The 21,475-nt window shown below is 41.9% G+C and overlaps 1 protein-coding gene across 4 annotated transcripts in view; it reads right to left on the bottom strand.

Annotated features, from left to right (window-relative positions):
• FBXW7 (F-box and WD repeat domain containing 7) overlaps window positions 1-21,475 on the bottom strand; it is a 186,164-nt gene that overhangs the window by 25,159 nt on the left and 139,530 nt on the right. For 3 of the 4 annotated variants that reach the window (XR_012835289.1, XM_075751694.1, XM_075751696.1), the window contains 2 exons: window positions 5,004-5,086; window positions 1,833-1,974 (listed from right to left, as the gene is read on the bottom strand). Coding sequence is in view for 3 of the 4 variants with exons in the window: in XM_075751694.1 (XP_075607809.1) it covers window positions 1,833-1,974; window positions 5,004-5,086 (225 nt within the window). In the remaining variant the exon portion in view is untranslated. Of the gene's footprint in view, window positions 1-1,832; window positions 1,975-5,003; window positions 5,087-7,558; window positions 7,825-21,475 lie in introns of those variants that run through there. The other variant, XM_075751695.1, reaches the window with a different exon arrangement.

Genomic DNA, 21,475 nt, shown 5'->3' on the forward strand with positions numbered 1-21,475 from the left:
GTGCAACTACCCTGCCAACTGTTTCTCCTTTCTGCATTCGTTTTTTGTCACTTTCAAAATAAAAGGCTTAGATCAACTATAAAACCTAAGAGCAGCAATACCATATACAAAATAAATTTAAAAAAAACCTTAAAGGCCATCTTAAGCTTTCTTAATATTTGAAGAGTGGTCTTGCTTTTTAATTTGAAAAGATAACATAGGAGAATGTACAGCTCAGAAACCTCAAAATAACTGAGTATCATTCGTTACTGCCAACTACTATGCCAAAGGACAGTGCTACCTTGAAGCGGTACGTATGTCCAGCTAACGTGCCCCTGAAAATTTAGCTTTAAAATTAACTGGAAATATATTTTCATTTAAGACAGTGCTATGAAGCAGGCTTAGCAGGCATAAAGTACATCAAGGAAAGCCCTCCCCTATTTTTAAAAATATGTAACTGGATAACTAGCAATCTTATGTGAGGAAATACATAGTGTACATTCCAGATAAAATAGCTTTTGTTAGTAGAAAGGCTAAAACGTTACAAAATGTTAAAATACAATGAAGTATTACATTATCATATATATAAAGTACCATTCAAATATGATTCTTAGGGGTTAAAAAGACATATTTCTATGAACAGTCTCAAAAAAGATACACCATAATAATGAAATGTGAATATTTTTAAGAAACTGAATGATGTGTACAAGAATCTTAATTCCAAACTTCCACTGTTTTAAGCAGATTTATAAACGTGTAAAAATAAAGAGGGAAGGAGTTCTACATTATTATTTTAATGTTCAGAACTGACAGTGATTGAGATCAATGGTATTATGTGGCAGCATGAATCAAGCCAAAAGCACGCTCCTGCCTGCAAAATTGTATGCTCACTACTGATCTCAATATTGCTCTTCTATCTTTCTTTGCCTGTTACAGTAGCTGAAACAATGCCTGTATTAGTTAGTTACTCCTTTTGAAAACGTTTTTAGAAGTAACAGTTTATTAATCAAGATACGAAGACATAATATTTCCATTTTTCAAATCAATGACTGGGACTCATCCCTGCTTCTTAAAAACGCAGAGCAAAACTGTACAGGAAAGAGATCTCCATGGTTGTGGAAGAGGAGCAGAGGCCTGCCCCAAACTCTGTTTGTATTAACGTACACAAAATTGGCTTAGGTGCTCCCGGGTTGGCAGCCAGGCAGATTTCAGTTTCTACCCACGCAAGCGGTGCATACCACTGTCCCTCACACCTTCTCTTTTGGCAGACTGAGTTTTAGGCATTGCTGAAGGCTGTTGGAACGATACAGAAAACCTCTTCTCCCCCCTCCCTTCAAGTGTGTACGCATGTACTGGTTGCCGTTGTGTTAGGTATATAAAGATGAGTAAAAATATGCGCTGAGTTTCCTTTTAATCTATTTTTGCTAAACTTTTCTTTCTTAGACGACACCAGCCTTACAACAAATCTAGTGCTGTACCTGCACTGAAGCAAGCCACGCACTAACGCTTACTACTCTCCCAGTGAAAATGTCTCCAGTTAGCCTGAGGCCATGGAGGCAGCCGTTACATGTTGGACAGACTTTGCAGAAAATGTGAAAGCATCAAACAGGAAGGCTTATTTTATTAATAAACCAGGGAAAGAAGTATTTTTTATGAATCTCTACAGTAACTAGCTGAAACGGGGAACCACAATTCCTTGAAGTGGATGCCCATTTGTTTTTGAAACAGTACACAAAATCAATGACAGAGACGTTCTGGGAGGCAGGAGGAGGACTGCCTTTACTGAAGCAGACTTTTACTTCAATCAGGGAGGTAAGCTGCTTCAGATGGTTATTTCTCTAAGCACTGGTTACCTGAAACATTTTCAGCCATTCCTGAAGGCCCGTCGGTGGCTGCACAGATGTAATGCGGCGCCGTTGCTGTCCCTGGCCATTGGCTGCCCTCAGGTCCCCAAAAGTAGTAGGTGTGGCAGAGCATGGCACCAACCCCGTAGTACTACAATGCAAATAAAAAGCGATAGTCACATTTAAAACATTAAGGACAATTCAGAAGTCTATTGCAGAATAAGAAATCTAGTACAGAAGTTGCAACTATTACTTCAACTCTTAAACTTCATGCAAAAGCACTGACATGAAATATTGTTCTGCTGGTCACTCAGGGGGTCAGTTCCCTCACTTCCATAAATCTGCCTGTTTCTACCACTGCAGTACTAATCCTCCAGCTAGGGGGGGAATGGGGATCACCCTTCAAGTCTGAAAAATTACCACTCTGTTAATTGGCCAGCAGGTTGTCTATACAGATGCAGGTTTATATATTCCTTTCCTTGCCAGAGTATTTCCTTTCCTTCTGGGCTGCATTTGTGCCTTCTGACTGGTGATGTAGGAAGGCAGAGCTCAGAGTCTCACCTGTATGTGAAATGTGCTAGTGCTGCTTCATCGCCAAAGAGAAAAAAAATATACCTATTTTTAGCTCTTAATATATTTTGTTGACAAAGAGCTAGTAATATCGAGGAGTTCTAGTGGCTTAGTGGTTTGGAATTGCGCTTTGAAATACTCCATACAGTATTTTAAAGTTTGCGTGTTGATGGAGTGACACAGGAATTAAAGGGGGGGGTGAGGTGAAGAGGGAAAAGGAGCCAAAGGTGCTCCCTGAATTACAGTTTGATTTTTTCACTCTGACATGTTAAAACCCAGCTCATTCATATGGGATGGAGCTTTTAAAAGAGCTGGGATTAAGCTGCTATTGTAGGAGCCTAAAGAAATACAGCTGACTGGGTTTTCTTTTTTTTTTTTTTTTTACATAATGTAAAGTACTTCGTTCACAGAATATCAAAGTTGTATTCCCTAGCAGGAAATTTGGAACTCCAGTAGTGTTTGCACAAGCACGAAAATTTTAAGTACAGTGTGGGACTCCAAAAACCGCTTTGCTTTTGTGTATGATAAATCCAGCTTTTTAGTAGGTACGAGCTTCAGGGTTTTACTGACTTTTCAGTGGCTACAGAAATAGCTTCAAATGATGCAAGGTGAGTTCCTTTTAATATTTATCTCATCATAATCTACAAAGATTTCACTCTACTCTTCCTTGTTCTGAAGGACAATCATAGCATGTCTTACCATTTACCCAAACTGGTAAAGAAAAGTAAAAATTGGCTTGTACAGGCTTATTTTGAACTGTTACTTTTACTGAGTAATAACAGAAACCGAAGTTGATCTAAAAATACTGTTTCACAGATGAAGGATCCTCTTAATGACATTTGTTTCCTGGCTTTACCTGTTATGTGCAAAGAAAAGTTCATCAGACCTGTCAATTTTAAAGTGTGTCTGACCCTAGGGAAAATGGAAACAAGCAGGCACAAGAACTGCATCATTTGCCTAAATATTATTACATAAAATATAATCAAACAGTTTGAAAGAGAAGATTGGATGTTATTTAAGAATTCTTTTATGCCAATAATGACTCAAAATCCAAGCAATGTCAATTGAAAGTATTTTTAAAATAAAATCGGTTTTTTACAGCTTACTCATTCTCATCACCTGTACAGAGATCCAGCAGAAGGCCTATTATTTAAGGTCCAAAATAAGGCTCTAAAATTGGCTTATATTGGATCTGAGCATTATGTGGCCTCAAGCTCGCCCCAGTAGAACAGTTACACTTTAATTTTTTCTGCTGTAAACTGGTTCTCAGTCAAAACCAGTTATTCAAAACAGGATCTAAAAGCCTCTTTGCTTTGACCTGAGATTAAACCACAAGATTTTCGTTCGTGCTTTATTTTTCCTGTATATTTTCATTCCCCTGAAACAGCTGGTCAGGTTTCTGTGGAAGCTAGACAAGTCCAGCGGTTCCTTGGAATCTGACAGATACCCTTGACAAAAAGTGTACTTTCTTTCATGCTGAACTGTTTACTCTTAGGGGAGTGCAGAGCACAGTGTGTCACACGAAGAACTGGTGGCCAACAAGAGCGTTCTTCCATTAGGCTAATATAGAAACCCAGAGAAGCTACCAGCTTAAGAGGGATGTGGAAGCTGCAGCACGTGCTCCTCAGCAACAAGACATCACCTCTTCTTCTCTACTGCAGCGTTTACACGTCTGAAAAGCAACCCTGGAGCCTGTTTCCCCACACTGTCCTAGCTTTTCACTCATCACCTGATAAACCTCTTAAAGGAAGAGAAATAAAATCTAAATTACTTTTGAAAGATCCATCAGTGACTGAACACTACTATAGTGTGTTCGAAAGAAACAACATCCCCAGGCAGTTTTGGGAGGCAAGCACAATGCTTGCGGGAGGGCTGATGCTTATTACAGGGAAAAAACATAAAATGGTGTAAATTCAAACAGGATGGGAAGCAGCGTGACATCCGAGCACAATTGTTATGGCAACTATACAGTAAGAACTGCAGTTGTAAGGCGTGCACCCAGGGCCCTGCTCTTCCACCGTTTCTCACATTTAGGAGTGCTTTACCCCAGAAAGCATCTGACTGGAACAGCAGCAGTTATTTGTGTGATCTGGTACCATTTAGGACTAGTAAGGAAGCAGACTAGAACCCGTAATAATTTCATATTGTGGATAACAAGTACGTGTGTGTTCCTGTTAAGATCAGATGGTCTGCTCTGCCTACATAAATTTCCATTCTCTCATTCCTGTTACCATAGCAAAGTGATACACTTGATCACAGTTTGTAATAGTCTTAGGGTTTTATCATTATGTCCCTTTTTAAAAATCTGATTGATTTTATTCCCAGGAATGCTTCAGCCCTCAAAAAGTCTCTAAGTAAATGGGCATGCTATATTTAGAATTAAACACAAACCTCAACCGAAGAAATGCAAGTCCGGCTACTTCATTAAAACTCATCTTCAGTTCTCGTAATTTAAATTAGCTAAGCAACATACGAATGCTGATACAACCCCTTCTTTGCTTTACAGTGCTTTAACATTAAGAGGAGCCATGAATCTGGCTTAGCAATTGGAAAGACGAGATATAGGCAAGAATCAGGATCCAGTGATCTGTTATTATTGCATTTAATTACCTTGTGTATTCTGAGACTTTGCAGGGTTTCTTTCCCAGAGAGAAAGAACGGACCTCGGAGCCATGGTCCAACTTTCTCTTCATCTGCAAGGTGAGGGAAAAGAGTAACAACACGGATTTAGTTACATGACCAGCCTTACTTATGCCATACTTCTGTAAAATTAATCCATTTTTACCTTTTACTTTAATATTGAATTTCAACAAAGTTGACATGCACAAGATGATTTAAAGCAATATTTTAGTTTCTAGCTTCAACAATATTTGATACATGTTTTACATTGTGCAGGTATAGATAATTGCTGTTCTGGGGTCCAAAACCTACCAGAATTGTATTCTTTTAAATTCAAATGCTAAAAAGTGTGCAGAACTCTGTGTTGGCTTATTTACTAAACTGTTCTCTCTCTATTCTCTTGGGAGGTGAAGGAAAGAACTAAACCAAACCCCTTCATTCTTTGTGTTCAGGTTCAATGCTAAGAGTCTCATGGATATGGTTAAATTTTAGGTAGCCTGTCTGCATTATAAACCAAATACTCATTTTAGGGCCTTAAAAAAAAAAAAAATCAAATATTTCTTTTGCCTACCATTTTAAAGTTGTACAGTGAAAACATTTATAAAACTGCAGTAAAACCGACTGACAGATTAACTGACATTTTTACAAGAAGGGTAAAGATGAAAAACACTAAACCTCGGTCTTGAATGTCACCCGCAATTAGATATGATCAAAACCAAATAATGAGCAGGGCAGCTGCTAAAAGGGGAAGCCAGTCTGCAAAAATTACCAAAGAGATGGAAACCAGTGAAAGCCATATTTATCCAGTCAGACAAATAAAGATTACTTTCTACATATTTGGGTAATCTTTAACCACAGGCTTTTGGATTCAATGACACACACGCACGCCAAATATGATTTCTGAGGTTTTTGTTGGTTTTTTTTTTTTTTTAAGATGTGATGCACCAAAACACTTTAGCCAGCAGAAGGATGCTTACTGCTGTTTACAACTGTGAGCTGCAAAACGCATAAACTACCTGTGTAACAATTCAAACCTTAGTTTGACCATTTGCTCCCTTTTTTCAAAAATTCCTATTTGATACAGTTTAAAAGTTGGTATCTTTCTTACACCACTGATTTGATCTTTTTCAATGTTGCATTATAACATAGCTATTTAACCATTTACTGTATCAGTCTACCTGCCTCAAACCAAAACACCAAAAACCCAACAGGATTCTCTAAAGCTGGTCCATAGACTTTTGTGGTGGGTTTTTGTTGTTTGTGGGGTTTTTTTAACTTTTAAAATATCTTTATGGCTTTCCCTAAAATCAGTCACTGAAGATCTTGTGTTTTGCTTCATTAGTGATTACAAAGGAAAGCTAACTAACGTTAACTAGGCTCGTTTTTACAGTAACAGCTACAAGGCAACCAGAAGAGCTGGCCTCGTAGCCGTGTTTCCTTGCCTGTGCCTCACATGGGACACTCCACAGCATTTCACCAGACAAGCATTCAGCCAGAACCGCTCTGAGCGCTGCCGAACCACCAACCTCACCCTTGCCGCTTCCCCACGCCCCAGGAAGAGCAGCCCCCCGCGCTTCCCCCAAGAAAATCAGTACGGATACCATCTTTTATCACTGTGCTAGACGAGCAAGCCACCAAAATTACTGGAAGCATAAATAAGATGTTTCAGCATGAATTTCATCAGTATTTGATGATAGACTTCTCAGAAAGGATTTTTCCCATTCTAGGAAAATTTTTATTTCCAGCTTGCCTTTCTGAGAGGTTATCATAATCATATTCCTCTTCTGCTTCTCCTAAGAGGGAGATACAGTTTTCCAAAAGCACACCTTAAAAATAACAAGTACGAAGCCTGCAGTAGAATAAGCAGCTATAGTGATTTACTCTTTTGCGTTAGCAAAGAAAACAACATGCAGTTCTCTGTTCCGTTGCCTAATAATTATTTCACCCATTTCTTTTGGTAGGGTTTGGTTTTTTTTCAGGTATTTTAGGGAACTTTCTCCTGGGGTCCACCACACAGACAGACCTGCAGCATCTCAGAAGGTGCTAAGTAAATACACGGTCAAAAATGTCGTTTACTATACGAAGAAGATAAAACTTTCTCTATGACAGAGAGGTCTAGTCACAAGATTTAGACATCAGTAAGGTATCTGTGTAACCGAAAAAACAGAAACCGCCGAGCAAACATCCCCGTAAATATTTCATCTGTAGCTAGGAAAACACAACTCCTTTAGACAACGTTTATTTATCGAAATAATTGAGATTGCAGTATATTTTTTAAAAAAAAAAAAAGGGCAGCAAACTGTATTCCGCATCAGCACCCGCCGCCAAGCGCTGGCAGGGCTCCCCGGCAGCACACTGCAGCGACAGCCGAGCGACAGCCGAGCGGCAGCCCCGCGCCGCCGGCACGTTTCCGCCCGCGGAGCGGCAGCGCGGAAAACGCGCGCCCCCCCCCCCCCCCCCGCCCGGCCCCCGCCCCCCTGCCCCCTGCCCGCCTCACTCCGCGGGCGCGTAGCCGGGGGAGGGGGGGAGAGGGTGCGGCCACTCACTTTGTAGAAGATCATCTTGAGGGTGCCGTAGAAACCCATGGTGTCGGCGCGCTTCCCCTTGCGCGGCTGCGGCGCCCCGCGGGCCCGGCGGCCGGGCAGGCGCTGGCAGTACAGCCCCTTCTCCGGCAGGTAGGTCACCGCCTCCCGCGCCGACATGCTCGGGCACGGCGGGCGGCGGCGGCGCGGCTCGGCTCGGCCCGGCTCGCCTCGGCCCTGCCCTGCCCTGCCCGCGCCGCGCGGAGCCCGGCTCCCCCTGCCCGCCGGCCTGCCTGCCCGCCTGCCTCCTCCCGCCCCCCGCCTCCCTCCTCCCCCCGCGCCCGCCCCGTCCCTCCCTCCCCGCCCGCCTCCGCAGCGGCGGCGCGGCACTGCGGGCTGCGCGGCCGGGAGGGAGCCCGCGGGGCCCGGCGGCGGGAAACCACCCCCACCCCGGCAAAAGGCGGGGGGGAAATCACGCTGCGTGGGTTGGGGTTATTTCCCCCCCCTCCCCTTTTTTTGCCCTCTTCCCCTAAACCGCCTTGGAGGCCGGTAGCCTGCCCCCCCAACCCTCGCTCTAGTACCCCAGTGCCACACGCTTCATGGTTTTCCAAGCGGGAGCAAAACAAGCTCATTTCCACTAATTATAATTATACCGTCGCCCTCGGCGAGCCTGGCTGGACTTGCACATGATTGCATTCTGTGGACGGACGCAAATTAGTCCGTCAAAAGTGCGGTTAATTTTAGAATAATTTGAAATACGCTGCAGTTTTGCCAGGGAAAAAGATGCTGAAATACCATCTATTGGCTAAACAATAGAATAAACGGGGTTTGAGGAGTTCGGAGTTGAAAGACCCAAATCCAACAATTATGTAACATACATTAAAATATTAATTCGCAGCATAGCGGCGGTAAAGCCGTAAAAGGCAGGAGCAGGTCCAGGGTTTCCCCGGAACGCAGGCAGAGGAGCCTGCACGCACACACACGCACAGGCTCCCCTCTGTTAAAAGACAGCCCTCAGGCGACACCAAGCCATCTTAGCTTGGTCTTCAAATACAAACCCTATGAAGGATTCTCACCTATATTTCAGTGAAAGCGTTAAGGAAAGCCCTAGGTAATTACTTGCTAAAGAACAGTCCTTTTTCAGTTGCCTCCTACTCTGTGCACATCAACGAATCTGTTCAATTCACCCTTATGGTTCGATTCAAGGGCACTGAAGTTCCTGACATATGGTTGGGCTCTCAGACAAATACCCAGATACCTGCAACCAGTGCAGCAGCTAGGCAGCTGTATTTTTTGTTGTGGTTGTTGTTGGTTTTTTTAGTTTCTCTACAGACAACTCAGAGGCTCTAGCTTCTGCAATTTTTCCTGATTTTTTTTTTTCTCCCTCCTTCAAAGTTTTCTGCCCAAAGTTCAGAGCAGAGCAGAGCATACCCAGAACATGATCTGAAGCTGCAATGTTCCCCTATAATTTTCCCCAGGTGCAGTGGGAACCAGAGATGCTCAGCAGCTGCGCTCAGATGCGCTCAAACAGAAGCAAACACGTAGTGGTTCCTGTGGACCCTAGGGGAAACCATCGTTATCACCCAAAACAGTACAAAAAAAGTAGAAAAAAGAACACACATCTAAAGGAGGGGAATTACTTTCTGTAAACCCTGTCAGCTTCCTCGTTAGTACTTTAAAAAAAAATCTCCTATGTATTATTACTTTATAATAGCTGAGTGTGCCTGGTGTTAGCACACTCAGATTAGGCAAAATCAGTACCCCCTAGCACACAAGATCCTGCTTCTATCCAGTTTTATATATCTCCCATCCAACACTCATAGTCTTTTTCGTCTCCCAGAGAATATGGTTCTGCCCATCAAATCTTGCCATTTATGCCATTATCCATTAAACTGCAGTGCTGTATATTTTATGAGAACAAAATGGTCTTGAGTTGACTTCATACCTCAGATATGAACAGAGCGTAACATATCCCGGGAGACTATTACTGTCTTCTTCCTTTGCTAGCACATTACATGCAAAGGGGAAGGAAAAAAAAAACCAAACACATAGGCTGCATATACACATTAAATAATCACAGGAAGCGAATTAATACCCAAATCATCAGAGTAAGAAAGAATTTGAACATTATCGCTGTAGGGATTTAGAAGTACTTTATATACATTCATGCATAATGCCCTGTAATGTTCACAGCCATCTCTGCCCCTTCTCCAGCGTGAGCGCACTCGATGCAGAGGGGGGACGACGGCTACTCCTCCTCCAGCATCACAGCGGGCACTGGCAGGAAATCCTCAGGAATCAGCCTCTCCCTCAGCCCAAAGGCAAGTGTAACCTGACAGCATAACTAGATTTATCTTTTGAACAAAATGCGCTTTGGAATAAGCAGTCAATGAGTTGAATAATAATTAGAAATTACTATTTTCCTCTCTTTTGGAGTACTACTATTGCCAATTCCTTCTCTTTTGGTAACGAGCGGCAGATATTCTCTCATGGTAAAAACTCACCAACTTAACCGCTAATTTCTTTGCCTTAGTCAGGACCCATGTAGTAACCCCAACAATCATTTGCCAGTGGTAGAAAACTTGGTATATCAGGTATTTATTCTGCAAAAAAGGTTTAGGGGTTTTCCTAATTTTAGATACAGTTACCACAGACAGATTTTGACATTTGAATGGTGACCATCTTTCATCTAGCCGTCTGCCTTTCTCAGAGCAAGAGAGAAAAATTGCATATGGTTCTGGCTCTCACTTTTTTAGTATTTTTCTCTATAGTGGTACCACTTTCAGTTCTCTGCAAATAAAAAATCATCCGCTCTACCTCAAGTTAAGTTTGATACTCTCTGGGTAGTTGCAAGACTACTCTAGTTGGGTGTCTGCTCTTTCCCAAAATGCCTAACTACAGCCTGGGCTCTCAGTAGTTGATGGAGAGGACCACACTCCACCAGAGGCTAAGGGCACCTACTGTTAGGGTCCCACTCTAAATTACTGCCTAGAAAGGAAAGGCTTTCTCTCCCTTGACTTTGAGAACTCCCTTGTCCTCGGAAATATTTAGTGTCACAACTACACCACACTCTCAATTGTAAGAAATAACTTCAGGCTTTACAAAAGTAGCGGGGAGCCGCTGCCCAACCCAGGAAGACCAAGCAGTGCCGCGGGTCACACAGCTTCACTCTGCACCTCCCTGGAAAGTACAACAGTGGAGGAATATGGCCCCAACCCCTCCGATGCTTTTGAGAGCCCAACAGCAAGTAGCAGAGATGATGTATTCATTTACATCTCTACTGACATTTGCAATAATATTTATTGCAGTAACTTAATACTCTCCAAGAATACCGACTTAATGGTATAAAGTAAATGCTCATCACAAATTGAGGTAGATTGAGGAAGACTATAGTTTGTAAAGCAATGTTAAGAGAAAAATCAACAGTTGCCATGTTTCTTTCTCTATTTGATATATATATTCAACTTCAAAGGTTGGGTTTATTTTGTTTCAGCTGAAGATAATTTTTCAAGTTTTTAAAACCTCAAACAGCATACAATTAATGACATTTAGAAAAATGTCTACACCAAAATTACATAGTTTCCAGTGGACACAAGTCCAATCTTATTTCCCGTCAGTACTGCCAGCTCTTAATTAATAAAAATTCACACCATCCAATTCTTTTCCTGTTGGCAACATTTCTAGCACCTTTACCAGTTTGTCATGTGGCATGCTGTAATTAAGACCGTCTATTACTTCTAATGAAAGACCAGAATGAATTACAGAAATCACCCGCAGAGCTATATAATCCCCAGAAGAACAGAGATTACAGCGCAACAGACCAAAGAAACAACATTTTTGTTTTTTTGGTTGGAGAAACATTTTTGAGTGGAGAGACCACAGGATGGTCTGGCCATGGTAATGGCCAGTCAGCATTTTGGAAGTACACTGGTGCTTAAACTATGGAAAGCAAAAACCGTAATTGGCATTTCACATACACTTATGTGCGTTAGGAGCATAATGTGTGCAGGAGGAACTGTGGAGCAATATGGTTTGGTATCTCCATTAATATTGGTAAATGCATCATTCACGACGGTGCCAGAAGGGATTCTGTGTACTCTGCACATTTAGCAGACGTTTAGCAGACTGACTGCTTTAGAAACGTTTCAGAGGGATTTCTGTGTGTTGTCTAATAGGATTGGGGTTTTTTTCCACCCAGGAAACCAAACGCCCTAATCAAGAGGGGCCAAATCCTTAGCTGCACAAGATTTACTCTGGAGACAGTGAAGACAACCCAGGAAGGGCAGTCACGCTTAGTTATTTTTGCCTTTCTCAAATTTGGACCCGCTTAGGTTTGAAACACTTCCCTTCTGCTTGGTAATCTAGTTAGGGCTGCTGCAGCAGCCAGCGCTTTGTCTTCTGTATTCGACCTCTTCATCCGACCACATACTTCATTTAATTTGCCAAATGCTCCCATTCAGGCAAGAATCTGGCCCCACAGAGAGGTACTTCTGCCATCTGCTTTAGACATTTATCTACAGCTTAGCTTAGCACACCTACATTTAAAAGCCTAAGTTCCCATTTCAGCCAAGGAGAAAGGCAGCTGCTAGAGTCCAACTTGTGTAAAGTCTCAGAAGAAGAAAAAACAATCCCATCCGACAGCAAGCGTTAAATATGTTCCAAAGTAATCCAGGGCAGGCTCTTCCCCTGCAAAAGGGCACCACTATTATTGTCAGATCTTTTTCTTTTTGAACTTATCATGAAATTAAACAAGTGATCCACTGGGATCTTGGAAACCTCATGTTCTCATGGTTTCTCCTGGTTTAGCTTGGGCTAGGCAATGACCTTAAGGCTGTCGCTAATTTGAGATTTATTAGCGTGCATCCTAGATCCTGAGCTGGAGCAATTTTATGGGTAAATTCCAAACCTGCAGGCAGGGCAAGACAAAGTTAAAGTTCTAGGACACTGACCAATTAAGGAAAAGTAGTACTTGGATAACAGGCAAAGTTCAAGGGCACAGCGTACAATGCACCTTATCACACAGGTGTAACCGTGCGTTTGTGTAGAATATACAAATAATATCGATGCAACAGAACAGACTTGAAGAAATAAATTTAAGCGCACCAGTTTGTGACCAACAGCTGCTACATCCTGAGTATGAAGGAAGAACAAGTGCAACATGGCTCGCTGGAAGCAGTTTAGGTGGAGACATTTCTACTCAGTTTATTATAATGCCTGCAGCAGGCTTAGAGATGTCCACGCCAGCATGTTTGCCTCAACATAGTTACAGAAAGAAAGTTAAGCTTATGATCTTATGTGTCAAACACAATCCTGCACGTTGCAATGTGTACTCATCAGCAGCCTACTGATCAATGACACATTCTTGCAGTATTGATGAACTTAAGGTAGGGAAAGCAACAGGAACTCTATTATGGGAGGAAGACACACAGAGGCACTACAGTAAATTGCACAAAGTCTTCTAAAGCTTACTTAAATGGAGTGGAGAATACATACTACAAAGAATGATAGGTACTACTCAATTGTTTTACTAATTGTATAATGTTTCTTGGCAAAGCATTTTGAAGACTGCTTTCAAACTGAAATTTCCCACACCTTATTGTTCTTTATTTCTATGCAAAGTAAGGTACTGTAGTTAAACAAATTACTCTGTCCCAGCCCAAACCAGGACAGAAGGTCATACCTTCCTGTCCTCTTTGTTGGTTGCCTGTAGTTGGGGACAGAACTTGCAATGTATGCTTCAATGCTTAGGTTATTTTAAAGGAGTACAGCCAAAGCTGTCATACACCCACTTATGAAGGGGACAGTTCCACGCACTTTGTCAGTGGCAACACAAGCTTAAAGATGTCCAGGTCTCGCCTGCTCATATCCATCCCCGAATAGCTCTCGCCCTTATTTCTGCAGGAACAAGTATCTGTAGAAATGCTCTGTGAACCAGATTCATTAACTGATGTGGGGTGAGGAGAAATAGTTTTAAGTTTTTTCCTTTGGGTTTGGGGGTTTTTTTGAACCAGTTACTGGTTTAATATTCCACCATGCCTTCACAAACAACTGAGCCAGCAGAAGCAAATGAGCAATTCACAGGAAGGGCACAAACTTCTTGAGCCAACTACACCACTGAGAAAAAGGTATGAGGAACTGTGAACCAAGTATCCCACACAGAGAGCATAAGCCTATTACTTACACCTAGAGGCATCATACTCTCAGCTATAGTTTGATATGCATTTAAGCCAGCACAACCACTTAAAAAAAAAAAAAAAAAAAAAAAGCAGTCCTTGCACCCGTGGCTGCCTTTGGCCATTCATTTCTATGCTTGTGCCACCTTCTCAGGTGTACCACCACAGTCTTCGTTGTATGGCTGTGTGGTCAACCGGGGTGGCAGCTGATCTAAGGACACTTTTTTGCTGGGCTATTCTTAACAGCCAGGTCAGATTCCCCATCTCCCTCACTGCATGGCCACACAGATTGCCTGTGGCAGCATAGCAAGAGGTACAGCCTGCTCTCCTTTTTAACTTCCTCCCAAGCCCCCAGAAGAGCTACCTGAAACACTTGCCAACCTACAGCCTTAGGTGAAATGGCAAGGAACTGGGGGTTAGGCTTTGTCCTCCAAACCCAGGGGGCTGTATTATTACCACAGAGTGACTTATTTGCATTGAAAAACATACTTAAGTCTCTGTAAAATGGAAATGGACACTCAAATATTGAAGTTTTACCATAAAACAAGCACAACAAGGTGAACCACAGGCAGGGGGTATAATGTCAACCTTCCTTAAACATGTTATGTTAAAACTCCAGGGAGCTGGCCTCATTAGAACTGTATATTATTTCACTGAAAAAAACCAAAACCAAACCACAAAACATTTTCTTCCCATTTTTTTTTTCTTGTTAAAGAAAAAGATAAATGAAAACAAAAATACCAGCGGAGATAGGCTTCACGTTGCTTTTAATTCCCTGTGACAGTAACCACATGCAAGTTTCCTACAGAGAAATCTTGTATGGTTTGTTTTAAAACTAGCAATATTATCACATAATAAACATTTTTCATAATGCATATTCATAAGGAGCAGAGTTAAGGTTGTTAATGCAACCTGCACTTTCACGTACTTGACTGCTTTCCATGCAACAGGAACATTATGAGTTGCTTTTTTGTGTTTGGTTTCTACACAGTATTGTTACATTATTCATTTTTCAAAGGAAGAAGAAGGTATTACATATAATGCATCTTGCAAAACATTCACTAATGGCAGCAGTTCTTCATAAGAACTGCGTCTCCATTCATTGTGCTCCTATTAAAGTTAACTGTAATCTATTTATTATATCATTAAACTTAATATATTGTAAGATGAATTCTATTTATAGATGCAGTAATAGCTGTGCTAATCACTCAAGTTCACATTGAACAGGGCTTCTGTCTGAGACACAGCAGCAGTTGCTTCAGAGACCAAAGTATGGTCCTAAATTTCCCAAAGAGATGACCTTGCGTGCTACATCCTGCGCCAGCCCGAGCGGCGCCGGGCAGGTGGGGGTGGCCAGCCAGCCTGGTGTCCCCCCTGCCCTGCTGAACAGCCCCTGCGACCCGCCAGCACCCACGCTCGCTCTGTGGAGGAAGCCGGCACTGTGCATCCCATCTGGGTTCCTCCCTTGGATCCCTTGCCATGCCAGCAGCCAGACGCCACCTGGGCACAAGGTATTCAGTTTGGGGCAACAAAGATTGCAGTCCACGCCTTACTCTTTGGGTGCTTTTGTAGTCACTTTCTGAAATACCACCCCGGGATCCATTTTTAGTAATTTTATCTTCTATTCCTATTTATAGTCATTTCACAGATTCTGCCTGTATAGTCCATCAAGTTAGAAAACCATGCACTTGAGACTGTTCTTAAATCCTACCATAGGTGCACAATGCACAAGACTTTCTTGCTGATCAACAGGTGATGACCACAATACCAAAAAAAAAAAAACCCACCAAAAAACCTAATAGGGATCAGTTCCTTTTTTCAATATTTCAACCACAGAACTGAGCTGGTTTTGTTTATACTGACAAGAATGTTTCCAAATTGGAGAAGCATGCATTGCTGCCTTTGAAAACCACTGGTCAAACTGTTTTCCTCAAATATAAGCAGGTTGGGAAATCACCTGCATACAGAAAAAGAAAAGTCTGCTTGGACTTGGAAGGCTTTCCAAAAACGTCTGTCCTTCGCACTGAATACAAATAGAGCACTGGTATCTACTGCCTGTTAAGTTTTCCATTTTTATCTTCTGTGGACATAGCTTAATTTTGATTGCCAAGAGAAGTGCTTATTTATCTGCCATAATCTATAGAAATCTATTTACAAAATAGTTTCTGTCCATCATTTGTGGTACGTGAGAATGATAAGGGGTCAGTGGTGAGCCTTTAGGCTACAGACAGAAGAATTTCTGGAATTATAGATTATACCAGAAGGATTTAGGAAGAATTTGAAGAAAAAAAACTACCAAAAATCTCTTTTCCTACCTGTGTTACCTATAGAGAGTATAAAGGTTACAAAACTAAGCATTCAAAGGAGTTTGAAATGACAGGTGTAAGATGCTTTTACTCCTAAAAAGCTGCTGACGAAGACAGCCCTGTGCATGGTGCATACTAAATAAGACACAGATTCTGTGGAAAAAACAGTGTCTGAGGTTGTAATTTAAGACACATCGTTACCCGCTTGTGGACGTGCATCTACCCATGCGTGCACATGCATCAAGTTTGCAAAGGCAAACTTGCAAATGTTTTAGGCGTGGCATCCTGGCAGGATTTTATAACATCAAGGGAATTTAATTTCCCCCCCCCCCATCATCTGGCAACACAGTGACTCCTTGTTCAGTGTGCCAGTGGCATGGAACAGCCTGAACCCCCACATGATGCCCCACCGCAGCAGGTAACCACTGGTGAGGAATACAGCAGGATGCCACCCTTGGTGCAACTGTCCTAGAGGAAGATGGAACATGATGTGCCAGTAAGTTGGAGGGCAGCCTGCTGATGGCAGAAGGATGGGACACATGAATCTCAGCTTCAGAGAGGAGTGTGTTCTGTTGACTGCGTATGAATCTCCTGGGCTCCCCCCACCTTATTACTCCTTTCCTGTTCCATCCTCTTCAGTGTTTTCTCCTTCCCTGGAATTCAGGGGAAGCATTCTTCTATACAGTGTCCAAGCATCAACAACGGTATGCGTGTCTGGACTGCAGGACGAAGAGGGCATTTGCCTTTTTCCCCCCACACTTGGCCACATCCACAGAGCAGCTGCAAGCAGCCATTATGGGGAAGACACAGCTTTGCCCACATTGCCTTTGGCTACAGCACACTCAGTGAGCCCAGAGGAAGGGTGCTGGTCAGCCTGGTCAGCGTTATGACCTGCTGGGACACAGACTCCTTGCAGCCCAAAGCGTCTCTGGTACATACAAATGGTCATTTTTCCACCCACAGCTTAGACACACACTCTGCCCTACCAGTAAGCGCCGGTGGTGGTTATAAAGGGGACAATTACACATTGTACCTGTTTGATCCGGCTTCCTTTTCACCACAACCCATGCCTACGGTAGAGCACAGAGAAGGGGATTTACTCATCTTCCACGAACCCTCATGATTTATTGCCATGACAACTCTCCCCTCTCCAGAGGCCCGGGGGAGCCACTGTGTCATCTGGTTTCTCCTCCCAAGTACATTCTTACAGCACAGGGGAATCAATGCCAAACCTTTGCACAGCAGAAAGGAATGCCAGGCATGCCGGGGTCACACCAGACTCTTTGAAGCCTCGCTAACCCACTGTCATTAACCTTGTGCTGTGCAATTTCACGTCAAAAGGGGCTACAGGCGGAGCAAGCAGGCCAGCAAACCTGCCCCATCTAAACAAACTCTTCCCTGAACAGGTGCTTCCAGCCTAGAAACCATACAACCATACAACACGGTTGTTTGCTCTACAAGAAATGTAGCGCTGCATAATTTAGGGTAAGTCGTCCCTCATCCAGATGAGAGTTGTTAAATTTTCACACTGAACCTAGCATTACTCAGGAATGATTAGGAATAGATACCTCTACTACATTTGAGCCCAGAACAGATACTGGTAATAGAGAGATCTCATATAATGCAAAAAGTATAAAATAAGGTGGCACATTTCATGGTGTTTCAGAGATATTTTCAAACAGTGCTACCTAGAGGAAGCCTAAAAACCACAACATGTAAAGAAAAATGTCCATAGCTATCCACTGTTGTCTAAGCTTCTTTTGGGTACCCGTTTTGTTCAGTAAAAGCTTATGCTCGCTTTATCAAGCGGTAATATTTATACTCGAATTAAAAAATTACAAGTCAAACCCCCGTGTTTCTACCCACAAGTAAAACTGCATACTGAAACTTTTCCATAAGCTCATGCATCACTTAACCATTTCTCCAAAACTTTTGACAACTTGCCAGTTCAGTGTGATGCAACCCTAAACCAAATCCATTCGCTGTGGGATAAACAGCAAGTCAGTTATCTAAATTCCTGGGTTTTGAAACTTACAATTTCTTTATTTATAGACAGGATGGAGTAAATTAGAGATCTCAGAAATATTTGGCTTGCTGTTCCATTCACTTCTAACCACAAAATTAGATGGCAACCGTGGTTTTAAAGTTTGTAATGTTACGGAGACTCTCAGTATTTCACAAATCCAATTACTGAAGTGAATGTAACGCATCTAATGTTACTAATTTACCAAAAAAATTGAAACCAATGAAATACTACAAAGCAAAATGTCTAGGAATAGTCCAAGTCACCAATGTGGTCAGCTGTATGGAGAAGTTTATTCTTTGCATCTTAAGCTATTTTAATATTCTAGAAAGATGCAAAATATTACAAACTATTATTTGAAACTAGTACATGAGAAGAGGGATTAAAGATGCCACAATAAAGCCTGTGCAAATGTACATCCTAATTCCTATTCCTTCTCTTTTGCTGAAAGCAAATGCTAAAGCATGTTATTAGCTGTAAGATTGCTAAAGTGATGCCAGCGATGTTCTGACAAATCTCTGGGGGTTTTTTTTGCCCACTTTCCTTTTATTATCATATTCCATCTCTAATATTCAATCAGTGCCAAACTGGTTTATGTATGCCAATCTTTCTCACAGAAACAGAAAACGAAATCCTGCTATACGTCGTAGGCCTGCTGATGTGACAGGGAGAGACTGAATGGAAGTGGGAAGGGGAAGCGGGAGGGAGGAGTATGAGCGCGCCACTCTGCAGTCTGGTATTAAGCAGAAGTCTCAGTTTTCTGATCAGAAAGTTGGCAAAAATCGAAGCGCAGAGTACCGTCAGGCTCCTTGTAATTTAACGCTCAACACAAGCGTCGCACATCATGTGGTCTCATCCTTTTAGTCCGATTCCATACGCAGAACAAACTAGCGCCTTAAAAACTGGCCAGCTCTGAATAATCCCCATTTTACTATCTACCTCCAACAAAACATACTACAAGCCACTCACCAGATCATTCGCTTATCATCCTAAATTTAAATCTCTATGCAGTTATTTAAATACAGTCCCAGTTGTTAGCTGAATTCCCCCTTGGGACAAGATTTGCAGAATTTCACTTTTGTCCCTTGCAAAATCATAGACAATGTTTAGGAGTATTTGATTAAAAAGAAAATTCTGGGAAGAACTCATTTGCTGCTTGTATAAATATATTTCCTCATTAAAATTTGATAAAAACAGTCTTAATGGAATACTACAACCTCATTCATGCTTTTGAATAAAGTGATTTAAATTGGCAAGAACAAAGTTTAAATACACTTCTTCCCAGCTAACTGTCAACAGCTTTTTTACGGCCTGCAGGGACAGGTATGACTCATGCCTACGCTGTTCTTCAAAAACTATTTTAAAATGCAGATTTATTTTTTTCCACTGGTCTATTGTGCTTTACAAGTAACTGCAAACTGAAAGAGACTAAAATTAGAAGGCAGACCACTATCACCAGAGGGATTAGAAACTCCCAGGCTATGTTGATTCAAAAAGCTGAATTGGTTGACCAATATGAGGGACTCCTTTATGTTGGCTCCCACTAGATTTCTGGCAAACTTCATTCAAAGTCTCTCCTGGTTACAAATTATTTGAAATCCCTGTGTTTAGGCATAGGGGGTGGTCTCCAGATTTGCATGCAACATTACACTGAGCAACCCTCTTATTCTCTGGTACACCAGACTAAAAAAAATGAAGGTATTCACTCTAACCTAAATAAATCGGCACGAGAATGCTACCTGGTTGCAAGTCATCTGGCAAAGGTTTGGGGGTTTTTTAAACCATCAACTGCAGCAACAGTCTGTTCATGTGCCTTATGAAAAGTATGCTAGTATTTACTGATTCTGATTAACGCAAAGTAAGTTTGGTAAAAAGCTAATTTAAGAAGGAATCCAACAATCTGAAGTTTAGACTGAGCAATCAACTGCCAAGGAAAATACAGCAGAAGATACTAACCTTCCCTGTAATTCAGAGCTGCATTTTAGGTACTGCAGGCTACTGGGTTAAAAGCTAAAACAATAAGATACATTTCAGCTTAAGATAGGGATGGCAGTTTCCTTATCAGTACAGTTCTTCAAAGAGCCCTCTCAAATCTTCTTCCTTTTAGACAGACAAGCCTCAAATCTGTGGCAAGATGTGTGGGCTATTCAGTAGTGAAGAGCACACTAGGTGCTCTCAGAGTAGTATCTCGTTAACCAGAAAAATCCAAATATGCTCTGTGCTTCTTTATGCAAAATACCAAGGGAAAAATGCTAAGTAATTTGCCATATTACAGAGGAAAGTTAAATGTCTCTCAGCAGGTGAGGATACCAAGAAGCAAGAACATTTACACTAACTGGGTTTTGTTCACTTTCCCGTTCATGATAACTAGTTACATTACTGTATTACATGCGTCTAGTTTAAGAATGGATTTTTTTCCCTTTTACAGCAGGTAGACAGCTGGCTGCTTTGTGTTGCACTCTGAAAAGAGCTAGAGAAATGTGCACAGTGAGCTGGGTTAGCTCTTCAGTACCACACACTAAACATGGGAAAGAGAAAAGAGGAAGACTCAGCCAGAGCCTGCACTGATCTAAACCATGGGTCAACAGTTCCAAGACACAGAAAATCCAATTCATTTCCAAGTTCCAGGGGACATCTATTACAATCTAAAAGGTATCTATTTTGAAGAGCTGTGATCCTAAAGCTGTTCTCACACCAAGGTTAAAGAGATGGCTGTAGCAACAGAAATCTCATCTCAGAAGAAAAAAAAAAAAAGTGAGAAAAACAATCATAATGCCCCCTCCACTCCCACAAAAACTATATTTTTTTGTTGCAATAGGAAGTGGAACTCTTTCTTACAAGTCTAGCAGATGCCCAAGTATGAGAACAGGGGTATCAGCCTGAGGAGCAGTCATAAAGGCTGTGAGAAAAACCAGCAGGCCAAAACCAATCCTCTCTATCTTTTGGAAGGCTATTTTCTTTATCTGCACCTGGCAGTTAGTATTTGTCTAGTTTTATATCTACCTAAATACGCAAATGAGCAAGCAAAGTGTCTTCAACTCCTGAGGAGCATTTATGCTCATGTCATATCTACAGAGATTCCCATGAGTGGTTCAAATACAGTTAATCTTTTCTCTCTGCTGAGGTACCATCAGACTGAGCACTTGATGAAACAGAACATGTGACTGGTCTCCAAACAAGACTCCACCATGCACCCAGTTGGCTGATGCTGTCAAGAAGTTTTTTGAGGGTAGTTTGAAATTACATGGACAAAGGCTTGCAGTAGTATCATCCACCTGGGCCCCATCACATATCTAGCTTATGCTCTCTAACATAAGTTTGAACAGTAATGTCTGTATCTGAGCAAATCCGGTCCTGCCCAAGGAAAACCTCAGCCTGAAAGAAATTATCAACTGATTCCTTCCAGACAACACAAGAATTTCAGGAATGCAAATTAAGC

The sequence above is a fragment of the Balearica regulorum genome, chromosome 4, assembly GCF_011004875.1.
Source record: "Balearica regulorum gibbericeps isolate bBalReg1 chromosome 4, bBalReg1.pri, whole genome shotgun sequence".
Taxonomy (NCBI): Eukaryota; Metazoa; Chordata; class Aves; order Gruiformes; family Gruidae; genus Balearica; species Balearica regulorum.